This window comes from Egretta garzetta, unplaced genomic scaffold (assembly GCF_000687185.1).
Source record: "Egretta garzetta isolate BGI_Z169 unplaced genomic scaffold, ASM68718v1 scaffold532, whole genome shotgun sequence".
Classification (NCBI taxonomy): domain Eukaryota; kingdom Metazoa; phylum Chordata; class Aves; order Pelecaniformes; family Ardeidae; genus Egretta; species Egretta garzetta.
In genome coordinates, this window is record NW_009258799.1 from 378,949 (window position 1) to 404,160 (window position 25,212).

The following is a 25,212-nucleotide window of genomic DNA, read 5'->3' on the forward strand; positions in this document are numbered from 1 at the left end:
GAAGAGAGGTGCTCCAGCCCTCGAATCATCTCCGTGCCCCTCCTCTGGACCCGCTCCAACAGTTCCATGTCCTTCTTGTGCTGAGGGCCCCAGAGCTGGACACAGGGCTGCAGATGGGGTCTCACCAGAACAGAGTAGAGGGGCAGAATCACCTCCCTCACCCTGCTGGCCACGCTGCTTGTGATGCAGCCCAGGATGCGGTTGGCTTTCGGGGCTGTGAGCGCACATTGCTGGATCATAAATAGCCACATGTAGTTTGCACACAGGTGGCCAAAGACTGCAGAAGACAAATTTACCCCTGAGGCAAATTTAGCAGTCAAGGGAGTTAGATCAGATCTTAATGTGGCTTTTATTTTATATATACATTGAGCCACAAACATACTCAGACACAAAGTAAGAGCTCTCTCCGTTGTTCAGATGTGCATGCAGCATAGCACTACAGCATGCCTGGCTTTGACTGCAGACCTGAGCAGCAACAAATGGTGTCATTCCTAGCATTGTCTCAGGCCTTGCTTAATGGAGAGCTTGTCAGTGACAAGCCACCAAGGAGCTGGCAGAAGCATGACTGCATGTGAGAGGGCCACAGCCCCCAACCTCAGCTTTCTCTCATGAGGTGATCTATGAAGGCAGATTGTGTTTGTACCATGGAAGACATGTGTTTATCGTGTCTGGATGACTTCAGGCTCAGAAATGCTCATTGCCAAACACAGCTATTTTCTGGGAAGGGTGGGAAGGACACATTCTGTTGATTGGCAACTGGTGCTCACCACCATTTCTCCCCTCCCCTCGCAGCCTTCACCTGAACCCCTCTGGGCTCTGAGGTCCCTGCAGTTGTGCTTTCTGCACAACTCAAAAGCACTCCCATATATATGGCACAAAAACATGCACAGGGACACAATGATGAGATAAATCACCTTCTGTACTGTCATTGCTTTTAGAATAAAGAGAGGGATGCACACAGGGCAAACTAATGTGAGATTTATGGACTGGAAGTCTTTCAGGATGTGGCAGCAATTGAAGAAATTACCCCAACAGGTCTGTGTTGGTTTGTCCCTGTGTTTTACACAGCTTTTCTGTATTATCCAATGGCTCTTACCATTTTCCTCTGCAGCATGTGTTTACAGATGGTTGCCAGACAGATGGCTGATCTGCTGCAACAAAGCAAGTCCTACATGTTTTTGAAGGAAGGAAAAAAAATCTATGGTATCAAAGTGATTGCAGCTAGCTATGTACGTGTTTTCTTACTTCTCTGATCAGCTACCCTCACAGACTGTTGCCAGAGAGCAGAAAACAGAGGACCTGCTCAGCTTTCACTGTGTGAAGGTGTACCATCACATTGTGCCCACAGTGTCAGGGCTCACAGGACAGCTTGCAGTCCCCATCACCCCCAGAGGAACAGATTACAGTACTGCTTAGAGGATGACCTGGGTCTGCCTCAACCCACAAGGACCAGCTGCTGAGAGGAAGAGACAAGATATATAAAGCAAGTGGTCTGGAAGGGAAGAGGTACCAGTTAACTTAGCTATACCCCCTGCTCTCTCTGCTTGCACATTTATTCTCGAGGTTCTCTCTTCTCTTTAGCATAATTTCGCAGTTTTCTGTCACCCTTCAGAAATCATGAGCTGTCCTTGCTTCTGGCTCAGTCTGTGAGGGAGGGATCCACTGAAAGCAGGCAGGATCTGGAGAGCAGTGAGGCTCCTATTGAACCCAATGAAATACTACATTCCTACAAGAAAATACCTTCAGGGAAACTACCGCTTTGTATTTGCTAGCTGGGGCTTCCTTTGGTTCCCATTTTATCACAACATGCATGAAGAGGCAGACCATGTTTTGCAAGAATCATAAAAGCTCCTGTGCACTTCAGGTACTAATTCCTGTAGGCACCATTCCTCTTTAGTAAACTTACCAACAACCATAGTGAAACTCTGCGTAGGTACAAAGCATTTGCCATTCTGGATCTTTATTTACATTGTGGTAGCCTATTTCAAATGCTCCAGGAGGAAGGAAGAGTAAGTTCTTACCATGGAGCATCCTTTCTGGGACTTCTTTTTTTTTAACGTAAAACTTGAATTATATTGCTAACAGAAGTGAAAATTTCTGAACCAGATCTTTGAGTTAAAAAGAAAACCCTCTTACAAGTAATATTAATCACGTCAAAAAGACAGGTCCAAGTCAGCTCATATACTACATGCTAACCTTCCATTGTGTCCCAGTGCTTTAATGTTAGGATCATGCTATGTATTCCTCATCCATACCCACAATACAGTTGAGCATGGCTTTGTCAGCAGCTGGAGGAGCTAGTCTTGGTCTCAGTATTTTGAATCTTTCTAGTTCAAAGACATGTACTGAGAATGAGTGTCTGGAGCACAGATTTATCTGCAGATGGATCAGCATGATATCCTTCCTGGGTCCTGAGGATCCTGGAGAGGCACTACAAGGGTCTCTCTATCTTTCTGGGAACTAGCTGTACTATTTGCTCACTCAGACAGCTGAATATGTATTTCAGTATTTAGGCACATAGTGGGACATGGAGTTCGCACACTGGGAATTACTACATCCTCATCCACCCATGCAAGGTTTTCCTTCTGTAAGAATCATCATGCAGAGAACATCATTCATCAGTGAAGTAATCTAATTTTAACAGTTGTTCCTGTATATTGGGAATAGTCCTCATTGTATTTAACTGTTTATGATCAGAGCATGAGCACATACAATGGAGAAGATTGACCAGAGAGAGGAGAAAAGGAGTCTGCAGTGCAGGGCTATCATGTGCTGAAAGGGGTCAATAACAGAAGTTGTATGATGTCTGTTTTAAGTCATCCATGCTGTTCTTTTCCCTTGTGTGTACATAAGAAGAGGTGGAGCTCTGCTAAAGGAATACTCTTTCACCACAATAGTGATGTTTGTGCTTGCACTGTAGCAATAACAAAGAAAAAGGTAATGGCTCTATCAGTTAATCAGAAACATACAATGAATAGAAGAACCCTCCACTCTGTAAATCTCTGAAAAAAAGCTATAGCGACAACTCTTGTTAAACTCAAATCTATGCAATAATAAAAAGGCACTTACCACCATCCTGGTGTGAGAAACTCTGTGAAGGAAAAAAAAAAAATGTTGGTTAAACCTTTTGTATTTTGGGTATAATTTGCATGAAGTCATGATTTTTATGTTAGGCTTGCTTTTATGATTCATGGTAATTTTTAAATGAGTAACTGGGGATGTGGCTCCTCGGGCTTAGGTGACATGGGAGCCTGAGGGAGAGGGACATGGTGCAACTAAAAGGAGAACACTGCTGTTTGTTGCAGAAGTGGCATTTGTGGCAAATGCCAGTATCTCTGGGTGCCACTGGGTGTGGGGAAGTTTGAGATGCCTTTCAGGATCCTGCTGACATCTTTCAGTGGGACCGAAAGCTCACATTACTTCCCTGCTGATAAGATAGGAGATAGTCTCTGAAATCCCTCTTCAAAAAAAGCTGGATTAGGAAGGGGAAATCCAAATACTCCAATCAAAGTAGATCTGATGCCTCTATATCTTTTCTAGTCTTGTTCATCCTGGTTTGAGCTACGTGCTCTGCAACTGCCCTCAGTCTTCCAATAAGTGCATGAATTATAACTGCTGCTTTCAAACAGGGCTAAGAGTCTACCTGGGTTTCAGTCGGTGCCGTGAGTGTCTTTTTTTTTTTTTAAATACCTTTTGCAAGTTGTCGAAAGATTTCTCAGTCTCCTTTAGTTTCTCCAAAATGATTTGTTCTTTGGCAGATATTTGGGATTCCTCACTTTCTAATTTCTGTATTTCTTGTTCCAGCCTGTGGAAGACATACAGACATGCACATACACACAAAAATAAAACATGTAAAAATTATTTCAATGAGCCATAGTTTCCTAGGTATTAATTAGACATTTCAAATGTCATTGGGAACAACTTTCAGTCTTGTTATTCACAACTGCTTTCCTAGCGCATGAAGGGCATGTGAATTATTTGTAAACTGGACAGATCTATTTAAAAGAAAAAGTAATTCTCTTACTACCCACCTCTGCAAAAGCAGATACTAAAAATACACCTCGGTATCCCTTCACCCTGATTCCTGTAACATCTCTCAGATATGCACTTTCATTTTAGAAATCACAGTATGGGATATAACCATAAATATGCAGTAATAATTAGAGGAATAGGTGTCTTCTAATGCTTCCGTACTCCAGACAATGAAATGGGAAATAGTTGTTGGAAGCTGGCAGTCAACCAGTTGTGTTAGGAGTTTCTCTTGAACCAGCACTTTGCCCACTCCCCACAATAATGCTTTAGGATATCTGTCTGTGCTTTCTACTGTTACTGCATGATACTGGGGACCCCAGAGGCTTCAGGTAATAAAATACACAGGCTGCTCAAGAAAATAAACTTATTTTGCTAGGCAGTAAGCATTCAGCACTCTCGTTTCTCTTGTCAAGACCTAATGGCACTGACTCCTTAAGATGTGTTGATTGTGATTTGGGGTACGCTTTAATCAGGGTTAGATTCTCCATTACTTTAACTCAAACCTCCTTCTATTAGCATGATTTATGTAGGTGCAGAAATATTCCCTCTTTCTCTCTCCCTTTTCTTGTATACCACTATCTTTATTTTCTCACTTTTCACACACATACACAAAAAATTTCTAATATGAGCCAAGATGAACACTTCTGAACAGGGATAGTTACCTAAACCTCCCTTTGTCTACAGAAAGAGCTGTAGTTGCTCACAGCTTCTGGGACCATGTTGCGGTTTAACCTGGCTGGCAACTAAGCACCACGCAGCCGCTTGCTCACCCCCCCCGCCCCCGGTGGGATGGGGGAGAGAATCAGGAAGAAAAAAAAGGGTAAGAGCTGTGGGCTGAGATAGAGACAATTTAATAAGAGAAAAAGAATAATAATAATAGTAATAATGAGAATGGTGAGAATATATAGAATATACAAAACGAATGATGCACAATGCAATTGCTCACCACCCGCTGACCGATGCCCAGCCCGTCCCGAGCAGCAATCACTCTTCCCCGTCTCCGACCGACTAACCCACCCCCCCCAGGCATGACATTCTATGGTATGGAATAGCCCTTTGGTCAGTTTGGGTTAGCTGTCCTAGCTGTGCTCCCTACTGTATTTCTTTGAATATGACAGATCAGCATTACCCAGTACTTTCATTACCCACCGCTGCTTGCTCCTGCCTTTCTCCCACCACTTCTCATGTGAAGGATGAGGGCACTGATCCAAGCTAAAGGGACACATCTTTCCCTGCCCCGCTCAGCACAAGACTTCGTTAATGCTTTTTTAATCACAAGGCAGAGGGCAAGGAGAAGGTTATAGTCAGCAGGTAGGGAGGAGGGAGGGAGGGATTGCTCCTTTCGGGGGCTTGACAGTTTGACTTGCTTGTGAAATTCATGTGTCTAAATATAGATGCGAGGGTCTAACTTAAGGCACCCACCTGGGAAATTTTTCCCCACTTTCTAATTGTGCAAGGATGAAAAATATATGACACTTGCTGGTAATGTTTTCCATTAAAGGGAGGCAACCTCAAGCTGTTGCAGGTGGAAAAAGGCAGATTTTTTCTTCCTGAAGTATGTGAATACTTAATAGTCTCAAATTCATGAGGGTTTTTCTCTCTTAAAGGTAATCCCCTCATCTCCAAGTTGAAATAGCTTAATTGCAGTGATTTTAAAATGAACTGTTGGAAAGTATTGCTCCAATCCACTTAATGTTTTCTCCAAATGAATACAAAAATGTTAAAAATACAAAATATTTTGTTTTCATGAAATGGAACAATTTGATAGAGGAAGAATTTCCCCCCCCTCATGTTGTGATTCAGGGAGAAAGCTTTCAACAAATACTGTTTCATCTTGACTTTTCTTCCCAGGCAATGTTCTAAAATACCTAGTGAAGTGAAAAAAATAATTTGTCACTGAAGTCAGCCATTGCCATGCTCTTACTTAATGAATTTAGAAGTCAACAGGAAGGTGTCTTATCTTCCTTCCGTATCACTGGGAATGATTAGATCCACATATGCTAAGACCTTGTTGATAAAGACATTTGAAATATTCTGCTGCGTTGTCTGGTGAAATTACATTGTGAAGCTGGGTCAGTTGGGGTTTACGTTTCTTTTCTTCCCAAGTGAATCGCCAAGCAGCATTTTCAGGATACATATTCTGTAGCCTGGTATATTTTGCTTGCTACGTGATCCAGGGTGAGACTGGAAAATGGAAGTGCATAGAAGTCAGCAACAACAAAATACAGGGGAAGAAATGTCCTTTTTATGTCAAATGAACTGGACATTAGTTAATAATTTATGACAATAAAAACACTGTGAGCCTATGTGATGTCAGTAAGGTTGTAAGCAAGTGGACTTGTAATCTGGGGTGATCATAACTGGACCATTTTTTGTGCACCAGCTCAAAATTGTTGAAGGTTTGTCATGAATTGTTTCATCTTCCAGAGAAAGTTTGCTTCTAATGCATGCAGATGTGCACTTGCACATGCACACCCAGTGATTGACTGGATTTTTATTTTCTTACTTTCTGGCTACTTGCTCTTTTTTTTTTTTTTTTTTTTCATTTTTTAATGTCACTTTTATCCTTGCCTCCTGACTCACTTGCTCAGTTTCTGCTTCACTCTTGCCAGCCTACCCTCACCATTAAAATGAATTGGGCAGATGTAACATTAGGTTACGCTATTTTGACAACATGTCCTGATTTTTTTTATTTTTTTTTCCCCAAATCTGTTCTTCAGTTCCTTTCAGAAGTGGTATTAACAACAACTTGCTAAAGAGGAGAGGGATGGAGACAGAGGTGCTAGGATTTAGAAACATGGGTGAAGTTGGTAGGGACTCGGATTTCCTATGTGACATAGAGTAAGAATGCATACACACTCATCCCATAGGTGCAAATTGTGCTTCTTCCACTGAGAGAGCTGGGCTTATTTAGCCTGAAGAAGAGAAGACAGAAGGGATCTAATCAACATGTACAAATATCTCAAGGGTGGATGTCATGAGGACAGAGCCATTCTCATCAGTGGTGCCCAGTGACAGGACAAGGGGCAATGGGCACAAAATGAAGCATAAGAGGTTTCAGTTGAATATGAGGAAGAACTTCTTTACTTACAGGGTGACAGAGCACTGGAACAGGCTGCCCAGAGGGGCTGTGGAGTCTCCTTCTCTGGAGATATTCAAAGCCCGCCTGGACGAAGTCCTGTGTAACCTGCTCTGGGTTACCCTGCTTGAGCAGGAGGGCTGGACTAGATGATCTCCCGAGGTCCCTTCCAACCCTTGCCATTCTGTGATTCTGTGAAATTGGTGCAGGTAGAATGACAGTCTCCCAGGCCCTGTGTAGAATGGGTCTGAATTCCTAATTGTGGCAGGAAAAGTATGGATCATTCAGCCCAAATGTACCTGTTACATAGCACAGGGGTCATATACCAAGCATTAATATCCACAGGAGGTTGCTTCATGCCTTTTCACTCAATTTTATACCACTCTTGTCTGTACTCTCTAGGCTTAAAGGCTGAGGTAATGCTGCTGAAGTACTGAGGCAACAGAAATACTGAAGGGCACAGTTTCTATGTAAGCTGTTGTATACATTCATCAGCAAACCATCTAGGCACTTACAGACCTCACTGGAAAATTTGGACCTAGAGTCTTCACCATTTCCTTTGGGCTGCCTTCTTAGGTAGGGGCCAGCAATGCAAAAATTAAACTAATAATGCAAACTGAAGGCTGTTTTGTACCCTTTATTTTTTTAGTGAGCTTCATATCATCAGAATTACTGAGTGATAAGGAGAACTGCCTGCTGTTTTAGTAACAAGATACAACAGAGACTTGCAAATTTGGTCTGAAAACCAAAATGCACTAATACCACATCTGTTTTGAGCAACATGCTATATAAGTTTTAAACGGTAATAAATCCATTCAGAATGCACGTGTACACTTATGGACATATACAAAGTGCTTGCATTCTTCCTGTGTAAACCTGTTAAATATTCAATAATGTCCTTTTCTTCTAGCCCAGCTTAAAAAGGATTTGCCTCAATTGTCATTTGACATCTGGCAAGGAAACCTTATAATTTCCTTGTTCCTGGCTTCTTAGCAGATTTTAGGCTGGTGTTTGAAAGACGACCACAGTAAAGCCAATTAAATAAACAGCTACAATATCTGGAGTGCTGTATGGAAAAAATAAGAAATAAAATGGACATCCAGATGAGGCAGAAGTGGTGTAAGACAGACTGTTACTATTGCTGTTTATTGGCCCAAGCAGTTATCTGATCAGTGGGATTTGCTAAACTGTTTATATAAGGGGAAAAAAAAAGAGTGAGGGAGTCTGGAGTTGTTTTGGCATGGGTGTGTTTTTTCAGTGGATGTACACAGAGCCCTATTTCCCTGAATATCACAGAAACAAACAGAGGAGATTTTGCCACTCAGAAAGCCAGCCCTGCCTTGCTGCCAGTCTGTCTGTCCTGCAGCTTTCTTTAATGGACGGCTGCCATGAGCACCTGAGGCTATAACAGGATTTTCAGGGGGGGCTGAGAAGAGCTGCCCATGTAAGCCAGGTGACCATCCTGCTCACGTTAACAGTGCTGTCCTGCTATGAAGGGAAAGAAAGCACGAACAGCAGAAGGAATGCTGTCTCTTGGGCAGCATTTTGCTGCTGTTTGGGGGCACCCTGATTCCTTGGCTAGTAAGATTACAGGCTCGTGGGATAATTCAGGCTGAAAGTGACCTCAGGAGGTCTCTAGCCCAACCTCCTGCTCGAAGCAGGGTTGGCTGTGAGCTCAGACCAGGATCAGCTCATGGCTTCTTCCGACTGGGGCTTGAAACTCCCCAATAGTGGAGGAAAAAATGAAATTTTTAAGGCTACCCACAGGCTCTCTTTTTTGTAGTCTGCTATCAGACATCATGCACCACAAAATTCAGACCAGAACTGATCATTATTGCAGGGGAAGGGGATGCACCAGGCTGCTAAAGGAAGTCTAGTCTGTGTGTTTGGTGGGACTTTTGACCCAATCAGGTGGCCACGTGAGTGTAGGCAAGGCAGGCAGTGCAGTTTCTGAGAGGACTGGAGGTGGAAGCAGCAAATGAGTCCTCCTGCACAGATGGTGGGATCAGGGAACAACAGAGTTGTCAGGCAGCACAGAAGACTTTAATTCAGGTGACAAAAATGGGAATTAAGAAGGGAGACCTAAGAGGTGAAGAGGCAGAAGGAGAGGTTTGGTAGTGTGGTATGTGTACATCTGCATGTTTACGTTTAGCACTCAGTACCCAGCAAACATTATGTTTGGATATAGGACTCTGTTTCGTGCTCCAGCCTGAAAGTGATGCATGCACTTTCTCTAGGTGAAGGATTTCCTCTGTTTTGCATGCTAAGATGTTGAAACCCACAGGCTTGGGCTGTCATTTTCTTCTTTGCTGAAAGGCAGAGGCTGTTTCTGAGGGCACCCACACAGCTGGTGCAGAGTCACACTGCTTTGCAACAGGAGCACACGAATCCCAAGTAAGCAGAACTACACTTGAACAAAACAGCCTCCCCTATCCGGCTAATTAACTCTGGCAGACACATGATTTCTAGGGATACCTACATTTGGCTTAGCAGTGTTCTGTTTTTTGGGGTGGGATGGTAACAGCATTTTAAACAGGGAGAACAGCTGAAGGCTTATGGACCAGTTTCTTTAGCTTGTACTAGCTCTGCATGCAGGTTTGCACCCGAGGAATACTCATGTCATTTCTGCAGGAAAGAAAGAAATGTTACAGAATTTATGTCTGCTGCATACACACTGACATGTCAGTGGAAAAAAGAACATTCATCAGCACTAATAAGGAAAATATACAAGCATTCAGAACTTAAGAGGAAAACAGGAAAGACCTAATCAGAGTAAACACTCAAAGGGAAAAGGTGATGGATGCATAAGTAGAATGGGGGATGGCTCAGCTGTAAACTGATTATTTTGCTATTGCTTGACTGATGGTCTAAGTCAACCTGATATAAAAGGCACAAAGAAGACATGGTCCTATATATCAGCAATTAGTGCCAGGTCTCTCCGAGCTGAACCCCCTGAGGTGTTACAGCTGGTATTAAAATGGCAGATTCGCACGCAGAGAACTACAACAAACCCCTCTGATGCTTACTAGACAGAAAGTTAAACACCACAAGTTTAGGAATAACTGGGCTTGCCTGTAGGGATGAAATTGACCTCTTCACAAACTTCATGCCCATCTCAAGGATCTTGCCCTCATGAAGCTTTTGACCACACAGCAAACCCAGAAACTGAAATGACATACAGGGACCACCCTTCTGCAAGCCTGGAGCCATGTGCCTTTTCCTGCGGTGCAAAAGAGCACTGGCAAAAATGCTCCACCCCATGCACCTCTCATTCCCCCTTCTTGGTCACTGTAAAGGTTTTGGGGGCAGCAGGGTACCTGTTTGCTCACCCGCATTCAGAATACCCTTGGAAAATGAATTTGCAAGGGGAAAAGGAAAGGGCTCTCCCTGCAAGTTGTGTAAGTCTTGCATTTAGGCTCTTTAAACCAGAACAACTGGACAAGATATGGGGAACTGTACTTTAAACCCCAGTCCAGCACCTCAGCCCTTGACACACTGTGTATACCCATATAAACTGTCAAGCACCAGCAACCTGGCTGTAAACCAAGACACCTAAGAAACTGGAGCATTTACCTATGTGACACAGCCATGAACAGTGCCCTTCATCTGCTGTAGGGGAGGGTGACATCACTGGCTAATATTTGGTTTAGATTCCATATTGGCTTAGTTTTCTTAGCAAACATCAAGCAGTTGTGCCAAGGCCAGTCAGACCATTTGTGGATGTCACTGTATATCGACACACAGCCAGTGCTGATGGCAAAAAACCCCGCTTGATTTCAGGTCTGTTGCAGGATCTGAAATGGGATTCCAGAACTGAGTAATTCAATGCCTCTTAGTTTAGTTTTTCTGCAGAGCTCATCCTTTTTAAATGGCTCACCCTCAAAGAGGAAAGCTGGCAGTGCACATCTTATGATTTCCAAAAGGCTGTTGTTTACAGACTGCAGCTGATAATCAAGAGCAGCAAACTTAATTAGCATCTTTGAAAAGGCAAAACCTCCGTGACTTGAATGACTGGGAATACATTATCACCAATCAATGCTTGGAAATGAGATTCAGGCACGATGCTGAATGGCTTGCTCCAGTAATCTGTATGAATCTTCCTGAATAGACAGGAAGGGAAACCATTCCCTTCACTAAGCAAAAGTTGCATCCTAGTAACAGCTGATGAACTTGGAAAGAGAGGAAAAACTCTCTATAGTTCCCTTTACTGTTTGAAGTAAATGTGTATGCACACGTGAATAGAAAGACAGCGGTATATTAATATTTTGCATCTGCCTCATTTAAGACCAGGTTAATCTCTGCTAGGTTAGACAAATCAAGCCAAAAAGTCAAGCACTGGTCACAGGATTTCTCGAGCACTAGCTTACCCTGAGTTAGTAAAGCACTGCCTGGTACAGGTGTAGAAGGCTTAGTGTCGATGTACTGCAAATGCTTTGACCTGGAAGTGTGGAAGTTATATGATCACGTCCCTTCCTTGCCAAAACAACATTGTTTGTGTATTAAGTTTTGGTGGTGGTTTGCCTGATGCAGCATTAAATCTCCCAAGCATGGGGACCTTCAGTGCTCCCTGAGTTGACTCTTCCTCCAGCTGGAACCACTTTTTCATTACCTGCTTTTTCTCTATTTTAGAAGGATGTTATCTCATTCCAGTATCATCTCATATGACCTTATCACACAACTTCTTGCCCCCACGGCATTTACAGCCCACACTTTTCTGTGGACTTTTACAAGTGTGAGCCTTCCAGGGCCAAGTTCTTCCAGTCTTCTTCAAATGGGAATGTCTCCAGCTTGGGTGAGATTGCAACCTTAAGAACTTCCTACTGCCTCAGAAGAGGGCAGATCACTGACTGGAAATCAGTGAATCACTACGCCTTGGATGCTTGCCCTTACAGCAGAGGACCACATGGTTTGACCCTCATTTGGGAAATGGAGGGGGAAAAAACAAACAAAAAAAAAAAGCCCTGGACTGAACCCAGTCCCCTGGCCAGTGGCCAAAGAGGTGAAAGAGCGGAGAGTCCACTTATTTTCTCTCTGACCGCTTATACCAGAGTGTTTTAATCTGAAAGCTCTTATTTGTGCTCCAGGCCAGACTCCAGGCAGGAGCTGGCAGATCTTACCCAGCCCCTTTATTTCCCTGACCAGCAAAGTAAAGACCCTGATAGCTTAACCCACCCTGGTGGGGCTTTTGAATCGTCCAGCTTTTGGAGCACTTGTGTTTAAAACAAATGGCACAAATGTCCTGGTTTCTTTGTCCAGCCCTGTGAGACAAAAATGGATAGTTAGGCTCCTCCTGGTGAAGCTGGGTTTTGTCTCTCCTCTTCACCATTGCTATAATTTTCTTCTTCCCTCCCAGCCCAGAGAGAGGGCAAGTCTCTTGCCTCTGAAGCCTCTTGGTCCAGTGTCCAAAACATTAAAATAAAGTAAATTAAGTGAGAGCCACAGCTGAAATAAAATACTTGGGCTGCACAAAACCAGACATGCAGTGCTCCGTGTCTGGACAGACAGGGAGTCGCTCCAGACAACATATGGGATTGACACTGCAAGTACAGGGACACATCACCTGTGGCTCGTTGTTTGTTATCCTCTGGGATGGCAGGAGAAAGGCAGGGAGGATAAAATGGCCACCTGAGAGAGGACATGCGCACTGTACTTTATCATTGGAAGGTGGAGGTGCAAAGCCTTGGTGAGGACACCGAACCCTGCAGAAACTTGTTTTTCTCCCACAGCTTTGAGTAAACTTGGCAGGACAAGCACCAGCAGAGTTGTCCCTGGGATGCCTGAGGACACACAAGAGTACAAGGGACAAACATGCCCATGTGGCTTGCTGCTGTGAAATCCTCTCCCTCTCCCACATTGTGCTTTGCTCCTACCATGGAGGTGTACTTCAGGGGACTGGCCACGCACTTGGAGCATGAGGAATAGGCTCCAGGAAGGCCACAATGAATGTGGTGGGACCTGGGATTGCAGGGCATGTGTTGCAGGACGTGGTCCAGGTGAAGGAGGGTCACATGTACCGTTCCCCCCCAGCACAAAATCCCCGTACATGGCAGCATGCATCCAGAGATCAGAAAAGCAACACAGGTGTGGCTAGCCCTGTGAAAAAGAGTTTTCTGGCACATTGCAGCTATGCACATGAAAATTCATTTAGGTTTAGTAACAGATGCCAGTAGTTCAGCTGTACAGTGAACTGCATTATTTATATCTTGGGCGAGGTCCAAGAAATAGAGGGAGAGCAATCGGAGGATGACAGTGGAGTGCTTGTTCTTCCATAGTGCAGCAGCGCTGGCTACTGCAGCGATACTCAAGGTTAGCGCAGATGTACGATCAAAACAAATGTGTGACCTTATGCAGCACCCACACCGCAACCAAGGAAGAAGGATGTTTTTGTGCAATTCCTATACATACAGATATACTGGAAATACACATACAGTTACGTAGCAGGGAAGGCAGGAAGCACGGAAAAGGGTGTGAGCTTTATCTCCACCTTCTTTTCTAATGAAGGGAAGTAAAAAAAAATAAAAAAAAAAATTACTAGAAGTATTTATTTGCCCTGAAGAGATTTCAGCCTCCCATGTACAGACTGGGAATCCACTTTTTGTCCCTGATTTACAGAGTCAGCTGAGAGATGAGCTGCCAAGGGTCACGGGGAGCTCACGGCAGAGCATGAGCCAGGCAAAGCTGCCTGGGGGAAAAGACCTGGGGGTACGGGTTGACAGCCAGCTGACTATGAGCCAGTAGTGTGCCCAGGTGGCCAAGGTGGCCAACAGCATCCTGGCTTGTATCAGGAATAGTGTGACCAGCAGGATTAGGACAGTGATCATCCCCCTGTACTGGGCACTGGCAAGGCCACACCTCGAACGCTGTGTTCAGCGTTGGGCCCCTCACTCCAAGAAGGACATTGAGTTGCTGGAGTGTGTCCAGAGAAGGGCAACGAAGCTGGTGAGGGGTCTGGAGCCCAAGGCTGATGGGGAGCGCCTGGGGGAGCTGGTGGTGTTCAGCCTGGAGAAGAGGAGGCTGAGGGGAGCCCTTATCACCCTCTGCAGCTCCCTGAAAGGAAGGGGGAGCCAGGTGGGGGTCGGTCTCTGCTCCCAGGGAACAGGCGATAGGAAGAGGGGAAATGGTCTCGAGTTGTGCCAGAGGAGGTTTAAATTGGATATGAGGAAAAATTTCTTCCCCAAAAGTGTTGTCAAGCATTGGAATGGGCTGCTCAGGGAAGTGGAGTCCACACCCCTGCAGGTATTTAAGAGACATCTAGATGTGGTGCTCAGGGACACAGTTTAGTGGTGGACTTGGCAGTGCTATGTTAACAGTTGGACTTGATGATCTTAAAGGTATTTTCCAACTGAAACAATTCTGTCATTCTTTGATTCCATTACATCTAATTTACACCCCTTGGGTTGCAGCAGAATTGCCAGCTGCTGCACGGTGGGCCCTGTAACCTCCAGGTTAAGTGGCTGTCCACAGCAGAAACTTCAGACAGACACCGGCTGTTCATTTCACTATGCTTATTGAAGACTACAGCTGCTCCTGGAGGGTCTGCAGCAGAAAAGCAATAAACTTCTGCAAGCTCAGAATGCAGGCAGTGCTGCATTGAAAAGCAAAACACATGGGAGACTGGGCTTAAAGGTAGTGCTGTTAGCTAGGGCTGGAGCGGGTGTGTTGTTTTCTGCCTGGACCTCAGGTCATGGCAGCTTTTTCCTCAACCATCAGCTCTAGCTTCCTGCCCTTGGACTGTGAGACGTGGAGAGGTGCTCTCTGTGCTCCTGTCTGCTCCTCCCAGGGAGCTGATGAGGCTCTTGCAGAGAGCAGTGCTCCTGTCCCTCTCGGTCACCCATGGGCCACTGCAGCGGCAGAGGGGACAGCGCAAGAGAAGCACCTGGCAGAGCTCCAGGACATCAGGACGTCAGCTCTGGTGGTGACCTAGAGTAGTGTTTGGGGACTTGGTGATGCTTGTCTGCACCTCAGCAGTTGAGTGCTCTTGTACCTTAAATGCCCACAGGACATGCTTGGGCAGCAAACAAACTGATCTCAGTTTTTTCTGCAGAGCACGGGAGTCAAGAGCAGACACTGGACCGTGTCTTAGAAGCATGACAGGTTTTCCCAACTTGCCCTGAATCCAGCTTTGCTCTCTGTAGCTGCTCAGCCCTGACTCTTTTGCTCTGATTTTATTGCTTCTTCCAGCATTTGCCATCCCTTCAACCTTGTCAGTCAACCATAGCTGCATCCTTGGACCAGAGACAAGCGTTGCTGTGCCTTGCTCTCAGTTTCAGGTAACCAGAGACATATGGGTCCCCTTGATTTAAGCTAGCTCCTCATCTCTGGCCCACTGCCACTGTTTTCTGCCAGTACAGTGCAGAAGACCAGAGGACAGGGAAACGTGTTCTAAACCAACCTTGCCTGTCTCCTTTTCCTTTCTTTTTCCTCCCCCTGTTCTCTTTTCTCTTCTACCTCCTCTTCCTGCTGCTTGCTGCATCCTGTCTCACTCCTGTGCTGCCATTCCTGGTGGATCCCCTCCCTTCATCACCCTTCCCTGTGCCCCATTGCCTGCCCTTCTGAAACCTCCTGGCCACTCCTGCCTCCTTGCAACTCGTTACTCATTTCCATTCATTACTTCTCCAATCATATAACTCCCTTTCCTATTAAAACATTATCCTCATGTGTACTGTCTCCTCATTTTCCTCTCTTTTTCCGCTCTCTCCATCATGTGAGCCCAGGGTGTTCACTTTTGACTGCTCAACCAACATATAGGCTGCATGAATGCTGCTGTTGATGTTGAGAGATGCCTGACCATGCCACCAGCAATGGAAATCTGGTTACTAGAATGCAATTTTCCATCAGTGTATAGGAGAACTTTCACCTAAAAGGGCCTGGGCAAAAGTTTGTGAGTCCACCAGAGTGAAAAGAGTTAATGGGATTTGGAGACACTTGGTAATATTTTTCCCCCTATTTCTTTTCCTGAGCTGTGTCTGCAGCTCTTTTGCTGAGAGAAGGGTGAATGTTGGGGGACGATGAAGCAAGAGCCATGAGCCCATGTGGCGTGCAGCCATGCTGACCTGCAGCTTTGACTACCCAGGGTGGAGCAGTGATGTGGGATGTGCACTACTCAGCCTCTCTGGGGGGATGCTCAGAAAAGCCATTTTGACAGTGCCATGCAAATACCAGCAAAGATATGTATGTCCAAACCTTCTGAGGAAAAGAAGAGCCTGGCAGAACGTCTGCCATTTTACAGGGCTAGCAACTGACCTAACGGAAGGACTTTCTCTGTAGCCAATCTACATACAGCAGACAAAAGGGTGTGCTGTTGGTTTTTCCCTACTGTGAAGCATAATTTCTTCCGAATTTTTTTCTGAACTGTGTTTTTCCTCTCTTGCTCAGCTTGTAGTGACAATTCTTTCCACTTCTCTTGGATGAAAGATTGGGGTTTTCTTTTCCACTCTCAAGGATATAAATATTTTTAATGTAAATATTCTTCTTCTTCTGATGTACTTATTAGGTTGCCTGGAATGGATGCTAATACAATGTAGCAGTGGTTACATCAGTATTTGCTTGTTTATCTGCAGTGCCACATGGCTTTTAGCAAACTCAAGATCTTCATTAAGATAAATAGCAAAGCTGCAAAAAAAAAAAATCACCGGCAATTCTAATTTTCTGGCTGTGTTGATAAGGTGCAGAAGTTCTTTATTTCCATGAAGATGTGCACCAAAGTTTTGTTCTGGGACGCATTGCAACTGCTTTATTTCTTCTGAAGAAATTATTTGAAATGATGCATGGAGCTACACTATAATATCTCTGGTCTTACTGTTCACACAAGGTGTCTAGCTAAACACAGGCACCAAAACGCACAGCATTATCAGCCTACTGAAATATCCATTCAAGCCAATGAGAAGATTAAGGGATGCTTAAGGAAAGTATATACTAATTGTAAATACATATGTTAGATATATTACAGTCCAAGCCTAACCAGGAATATCTGAGAGCACACCTGAAAATGCTCTGATTTGTGGATTTGTCCCAATACATAAATATGTATATATTATATATATAAGTATGTGCACACTGAGTGAAAGACAAGCTTTGTCCTGGTACAGGATGCCTTTTTTTCTGCCCTCATTGGTATTTCTTGTCTTCCTTGAATTCCTGCACAGGTTATTTCCACACCAGACACCAGCTGAGTCTTCTGCCTCTGCTGAGGCAGAGCTCCATCCAAAGTCAATGACAGCTTGTACTGCTCACAAACCAGGATTTCAACCCTTGCAGGTTTCCCATTTGGGATATTTTGAATCCCTCCCTGCCCCCATCATGTGTGAGTTTTAGCAGTTCAGGAGCACACACAAATGACTCCTTCATATGGCAATCTGATCACCACTGAAAAGGTGATGCAGTTATTTACCAGAAAAACAGTGTTGACAAAAATAGCAGTCATGGGCTGGAATTGTCTGCTTCATCCCTGCTGTGGCCTCCAGCAAATCACTTTGCCTCCGTTTCCCCATCTTGATTCAATATATTTTGCCATTCCCATACTGTCTGATCATACATCAGACCATGCTTATCTCTGGTAAACGTTCGTTGATTTTATTAATTATAGGTATTCACTGTACATGTGAGCTTTCTATGATTTTGATTTGACTTGGCTCAGATTTTCTGCTAATGACTGCACGGACTTTGTAACGGACTTCTGGTGCAAACAGGGCATTATCTATTTGCTTTCTGCAGCAGTAACTTAAAATGTGTTGTTTCAAGGTATATGGTGCTTACAAGCTTACTTGTTGGCATAAGAAGTAAGTGCTGCCCAGCACCCAACACTCTGACCTAAGGTACCCCCTGTGATTGATCGAATATAGTCTGAGAATATTACAAAAAATGAAAATAAGCCCCAGATAATTCAGGCAATTCAGTCTGTTAGACTGGAAATGTGAAAACCCAAACAAAAGTACTATAATTGGTGTGATGACACCTTCTCTGCATCCTGGTGGTCTTGTGGCTGTTAAAGCACAGCTACCTTAACTACCATGGAAAGCTGCAACTTACAGGGATCCCATCTGTCTCCCTTGGACCTCTTTTAACAAACCTTTCCTTACCTTTTGTGTTGTGCTTTAGTCACGACTGCCTGAACCTGTAAGTGCCCTCAGAAGCCCTTGACAAAGGAATTAGGTGGGTATGTGCCGCTGACAGTCAGCGCGCCTCAGGCACTGAGCTTTATTAGGTCCCTTTAAAAATTCCCCATATTATGTGCCGCTCACAAATACACAAATGCATTCCCCTGCACCGCTTGCCAAGAGTGACTTGGACGGCAGGGACAGAAAAAGAGCAGCGGGGCAGGAAGGGGAACACCCAGTAGGAGCTGTTACTTGTTTTGTTTGTTTCTTGATGCAAACAGTTTCTTGGATTTGAGCTTTGAGAATCTGTCCTCTGCTGTCATTCACTTACAGGAACACACAGTCCATTTTACCAGGGTGAAGGCTGATGAGGGGCAGGGAACCTGTCCAGTGGGAATGGACAGACTCTCTACCAGCAGCAATGAAGGATGCACCAAGCTGCTGCCGCCCTGAGCAAGACGATGGCAGAGTCCTGATCCTGCTTCATCCATCTGATCTATCTTAGAGCTTTTGTGCTGTGTTCACTTATTTATTTGTGCTTGGCAGCACAAATCCCCGTGCCCTAGAAAGCACTGGAACAAATGCGGCTTCACTAGGGAGAGGTTTTGCCCTGGTGGGATAACTCCAAGGTTATCCGAAGTGCTCCTGCCGAGGCAAATCAAGCCAATCAGGAAGCCCCCAGAAACATGGGCTGTGCTTGGTTTGTTGTTTCCACCCTTGGACATTTCCTGCTATTGTTCTTGTCATTTTCTCTGAGTGTCCATTGGGCTGGTGGGTGGTGCTGCTGCCGCTGGTAAGGGTTTTTGGGGAGGCCGCCAGTCCTCTTGGGTACGTGAAGAGCTCTGTGCTATTCCTTTCACAGACTCCCAGCAGAAATTTCCAGCATGCAAGTGCAGGGAAGGTGGGGCTGTGGTGGTAACTGCAGCTCAGTGAACAAAGCAAAGTGCCTTTTCCCACTGGCTGTGCTCACCGGGCAAGAATGAAATCATGCCATAAAATGATGAATGAATTTTAGCTCAAGAAATTGCTCACCACCCCAGGAGAAGCAGAAGGTGGGTGGGTGGAAGCAGTGAGTCCACAGCATCCTGGAATTCACTGAAAGCAATAAAAAGCCAAGGGAATACTGACTGTACTCTAGAAATTGACTGCTCTAGTTTTATCTCTGCTGCCCAGAGCCTGGTTTTCTCTTGCCACGAGTACAGGAGGTCACCTACAATGGCCTAACACCATCACACCATTAAAAAAGGTGGACCAGAGGAGCCATAAATATCCAGGCCTCCCAGGGATGATGCTTGTATCTCATTTTTTAGTTTTCTGAGTTTCACTATTATGTTTTTCTTTCATCAGATACATCTCATGAGTTTCTACTTGCGGTGGGAAGGACAGAGAAGAGCTGGGTACTGCACTCCCCATGCTCCAGTCTCAGCCAGAAATCACAGCAAACCAGTTCCTAGACATCCCCTCCACCCCGCTCAGGTGGTCATGAGTACATCTTTGGTTTTCATCTACAATGTAAGATAACTTCCCATCCTGTGGAGAAATGGTGAGACCGAATTTGTGCTCGAACAGCATCTGTAATTCTGAAGAGAGATCCCTGGAAGTATGGTGTAATTTCTGAGCTGTACTGGTGAATTAGAGCCAGCTACACAGCTGTGTGAATGAAGAAATGAGTGGGAAAAATTGCTCTGAGATTGCTCAGGGCTTACTTTTCCAGCCCTTTGCTCTGTATTACCTATCATCAGCAACACCTGAGTCATTGCTGTCTGATCCCTCATGGTGCTGGAGTGTGAATTAAAAAAAAGGAGAGGAATTTTAATAACATGACAATGCCCTCCTTTTTGTTTTCCATGATGGATCATAAGTCCCCCTTACTGCTTCATGGGAAGTTGGAACGCGGCACGATTTTAATTGTGGGAAGCTGCAAAGTTTGTCTTGACTTTGCGCTGCATGTTTGTGGTTGGAGTCAGCTGACAGCTTCCTGCCTGTGTGGGTCTTGGACGGGTGAAATTCTTGACCCCTGGACTTCCCAAGAGCTGCAGAGCTTCCAAGATGGAATAACACAGAAATCTGGGCTGATTTGGTTCAGGGGAGCAAAAACCAGCCAGTAGAGCACCTGTAGCCCAGGACAGGTTAGAAAAGGGATTATTTTCCTTTTTAAGAGTACCTTTAAAAGCACGCCAGGGTCTAAGTTTCAATGGTTGGCCTGCAGCTGGCCGTAGGACATAGCAGAGAGGGGGCACGGGACTGCATTTCTGAGAGTAAATATCATAGAAGAAAACCTCAGAGCCATCTAGCAGTGCGGTAATCCCCTACTTTCTAATAAATTACTTTGCGCTCAGTTCATTATTCGTTCTGCAGCTAGCTGAGAAAAGCCAAATAGAGCCTGATGGGTTCCTGGCTATGATCCCAGGGAGGGGCTGGCTGATCATGAGGAGCTGGTTTGCCTTCTGTGTTTTCAGTGGATCCCATGACTGTACAAAACCTCCTCCCAGGGGTCTCCTCACCTGTGCGAACAATCTCTACACCTGGAATAGTGGCATTGAGGGATGGGGTAGCAAGGAGAGCTGCTCCCTTCACATCTCTGGAAATTCTTGCTATGCAACTAGGGAAAAGAGACTAAAGTTTTGCAGGAATTCCCTAAAGTCTAAATGGTTTGCTTTGTCTGGTTTTGAGTCTCACAGTGATCTTAATGCTCAAGGATCCTGGCCTGGAGAAAACCTTAGCTGAGTCTTGGCAAATCTGTGAATATTCCTGGTTTTACCTGTACGATTGACCCCATCGTCTCCTTTCTGTGCCCGCTATGTTTTTTATGTTGGTACCTGAACAAAGCATTTAAGTAAAATAAGTTCTTGTAAGAATGGACAATAATAAATATGAGAAAATTGTGAAAATCTGCTTGAGTTTACAGGACTGACAGAACATTTTCATGTATTTTGTCTAAAATTTCACAACATGAGACCAAGGGCAAAGGCTTCAAAGATGCCTGTATTATTGAGAAGGCTATGTCCCATTTCCCAGTTTACTTCACGCAGGTAAGTGTGTACACCCTGAGGGTGTGGGAAATTAAGAAATTACTGACCAGTTTTTAAGTTACAAAAGATGCAAGTAGGCGTCTTCAGGGATTTACAAAAAAGCTTAAAAGTGATAGAGGTGCTCTTGAAAATAGGATGTAGGTACTTCTGAAAGTTTGTCTCCTGTGATTTCTGTGCCAGTTGGTGTATAGTTACGAACATTTTTCCAGCTTTATCATTTAAAGGGGCTTCATCTATCGATGTTTATGGTAGAATTGATAGGGCAGTAGATGACAGTGCAGTACTCAAAGCCTTGAATTTAAGCAAGAGAGATAAACAGGCATTAAACTGTAGGTGAGTATGTAGTTCCAGTGGTTTGAATAGACAGACTGATACACCTGGATGTAAGCACACGTTGAAGTGTCTCTCTGACTCAAGGCATAAAAGGGTAACCACATGAATCTGCAGAAGACAGCTCAAAAGTAGGAATGTTGTTCCAGTCCTTTGGAACAGGCAGAGCAAAAATGAAATGAAACTAAAAAGGGCTTATTTGAAATACGGCATAGAAACTGAGACCAGCAACCATATTCTGGAAGCTGGGGCAGCATCAGCTGCATTATGACTACCACTAGATGAGGGCAGTTGGAAGTGCAGGCTGTCGAGATGACTGGCCAAAGGGATGGCAGGTTATTCACTAAGCACCAGATGGACACCACCAACTGTCTAAATGCTTTCTCCCTCATTTGTAATTGGACTCATTTGTGGCTGAGCTCCCAGGCTCTGCTTGTGGTTCTCAGCTCTGCTGTTGGCAGCACCCTTGGCGTATGCCTTGCAGCCAGCATGCAAGCTCCTGAAAGCACAACAGTCCCTGCAGGAGCTGTGGGTTTGCTGGTCATGCCCTACTCTAACTAAATCTGCCTCATTAGCGGCATGAAACACCCACATCCCTTCTTTCTGCTCTCCTTTACTTTTTTCATTTTTTTGTCTTCTCACAGTCATGCCCACTGTTGTGATCAGTTACAAAGAGGTATTTTTTGTTGTTGGTACAGGATTGCTGTTATTTGCCACTTTATGATGTGTTAACACTGGTAAGTAGGAACAGTCTAAAGATGCAGCTTTGTGCCCAAACCAGCCTTGCCTGTAAGTCTCCCTGGCTTCTCCCCAGCAATCCAAACCCAAATTGAGTGCTTTTGTGGCCTTCTGGATACAGGGCTGCTCTAGTCTCTGCTGGTTGTCCCCACTGCATGCCTGCTGCTATGTTTTTGGGACATCAAGATTATAAAGTCCTCTTGCAGAAAGTCCTCCTGCATTTCCCTGTTCCTACCTTCTTCACTGGCATGTCCTCTTTGGGTAGTACCTAAATCTAGAGGCCAAGAAGTCCTTGAAAAGCTCCATAACTGTGAAGCAAGGGAACCTGGGAACAACCTTTTGCTGAGCTCCAAAACTTGGGTGGATTGATTTGTAGAAGGACATGAACCACAGTTTAGATGGGGAAAGGTGATTTGCCTGGTTTGGGCTTGAAGTCTGAACCTAAAAATGACAGGAACACCTACTTGCCTTGGAAAAGCTGATCATGCAACAGCGGCCGACATGAAGGCTCAGCCCTGGAGGTGGTTGCTGTCCCTCACAGAGCTCAGTGGGTCCTCTGGTGTTGCAAATGATGCCTCTTGCCTGGCCCCGTGGCACAGCTCTAAACCGTTTCCAAAGGTACCAGGCCTGCTTTCCTGGTGTTATGGTCGGGTGGGAAAGAAAGCAGAGTGGTGCTGCTGCTTTTGAACAGGTCAATACAATTGTGAACATGAAAAGGTCCAACACTCAGCAAAAAAAAAGAGGCAAGACAAAGGAGGAGTGTGGTTTTCTCCGACAGCACACTGTCAAGAGCTGGGGAGAGCCTAGTTCAGTTTATCATGTCCATGCACATGATGTAGGTAATTGTGGATGGATGATTTTCACCCAGAAACACAAGTCTAGCTGTTGTAGCTCGTCCAGCTAATGTGTCAGCCAAGAGCCAGCAGATGACTTGGTGCATCCTGTCTGTGGTTGCTTAATCCTCTGGGAAGGTGGCTGAAGTTGTGTTTTACCCCACATTTGCAGAGGGCTGGTGGTGGGCTGAGGCTCACTACCATGGTTCATTTGGACCATGGTAAGATGATGCACTCTGGTAATTTGTCTGCGACTTCGAGCCCTTCCTCTCTTTCTGTTTCAAACTCCTATTGCTGAAATCGGTACTGCAGTGAATATCTGCTTGACAGGAGTGCACTCAAAGACTGTGGCCAGAGGGACCAAGAAAATATTGCAGATAGGTGCAACTTTTTAACAGAGAGTGCTAAATGTCCAGTACATCTTGCACAGCCCATGGCTGTTTCCTCTTTCCTTCCTTAGCCCTCCCTCATGCATTTCTCCTTTGCTGAGCCTTGGCTCTTCCCATAACAGATTGTATGGAGTCTCATATCACAGCGTAGGAAATGCTTGTTTAGTTGAGTTTTGTCCCCTAATAAAAATAATACAACAAAACTTCAGATGTACATGCTAAATATACCTCAGTGGACCTAGTGAGCTCTGCAGAATAGCCCCAGATGCTAACCTTCGCTTGTGCTCCTGCACCAGTTTGTACAAAGGGAGTATTATCATGAAGGTCACATACTTGCTTCCCTTTCTGCTTCCCATTCACCACTGCTGCCTAGGGGACAGAAACAGGTCTTCTACAGTGGTGAAAAATCAAGGAGAGAGGCCCAGGTGCAGCTATTAAAAAAAAAGGAAAATAATAATAATAATGGTGATGATAAAAATCCCTACCATTGGATGCATAAACAGATTTTACACTGCGGGATTGCTGCTGGAGGAAGTTTTTCTGCAGTGTGTGGAGCCATCTAGTGAGCTCGGGCATTGTAACAGCTCTGCTTTCTCCACCGCACTCTGTCCTGCTTGTCCCCAAGCCAAGAATTCGCACACCAGCCGCCAGCAAGGTACACACCCACACTTTAACAGTATTTTCCACTGCAAGGTGAAAGGAGGAATGCTGCAGGAGGGGACGGGATGACAGTGGAAAGGGCACGGCTGATGCCAGGAGCTTGGCGCGCTGTGGGCATTCAGAAACCCGGCTACACTGGCAGCAGAAAGAAAGCATGCAAGTTCCCACTGCATTGTGTCCTCTGCTGCAGAGCTGGTGATGGCAAAGGGAACAGCTCAGCCAGAGGACACCGCAGCAACTGGAGTTGCAATAAAGTCTTGTGAGGAGCGATGAGGCATTGGCTCCTCAATATCACGTGGTGGTTTCCCTGAGAAACACCTGGTGAGGGGGCAAGGGGATGGGAAATCTATGTGTTAATAACTTCAAGATCTCAGAGAAGTGATGCTTGCATTTTGCATGATGCTGGACTGATAGTCCTGGAAGGGAAACTGCTGCAATGCAAAGCATTGTGCCCACAAAATCCTGTCACCACGCTTCGCCTCTGTGCAGACCGGGCTGATTGCCTGGGGATGATCATGCAACCAACCGTGCTGCCCATTCACTCTCCTGCATCTCCTGTGAGGCTGCCAGATTACAAGAACAGCAATAAACATCTGGTGACTTTGGTAGCTTTTTGTACCTGCTCAAAGAGCCCTCAAATGTATCTGAACCCATAACCAACTCCGAAACCTACAGCCAGCATCATGCTGCTCTGGTACAAACTATGCTTGTTCAGCCACGGGTACAATGCCGGAGAATGTGAACACGGAAGGGTATTTGGGCATTTCAGGTGCCAGCATGCGACTCCTGACTCTGCAGTGACACTTTCCACTTTCAGCATGGGCATGGGTGTTTTTAAGCAGATTTGTCCTGTTGCATTAGAGGTACCTCAGAAAACTGGAAAGGAAAGGCTGGAAGATCCTCATCTAGCAAGTATCAGTTTAATCTCATCGAATGCTGGGAGCCAGGTGAGCATATGGTCCACTAATTTATCTACTTTTAGCAGAATGAATGCATTCACTTCCTCATCTCTTGGGCACTTAT

The 25,212-nt window shown here is 45.1% G+C and overlaps 1 protein-coding gene across 1 annotated transcript in view; it reads right to left on the reverse strand.

Moving 5' to 3' along the window:
• The window catches only part of LOC104135943 (paralemmin-2), a 79,600-nt gene that overhangs the window by 11,567 nt on the left and 42,821 nt on the right, over window positions 1-25,212 (reverse strand). The window contains exons 7-8 of the mRNA XM_009649642.1: window positions 3,691-3,805; window positions 3,070-3,091 (exon numbers count right to left, since the gene is read on the reverse strand). Coding sequence (XP_009647937.1) covers window positions 3,070-3,091; window positions 3,691-3,805 — 137 coding nt within the window. The remainder of the gene's footprint in view (window positions 1-3,069; window positions 3,092-3,690; window positions 3,806-25,212) is intronic.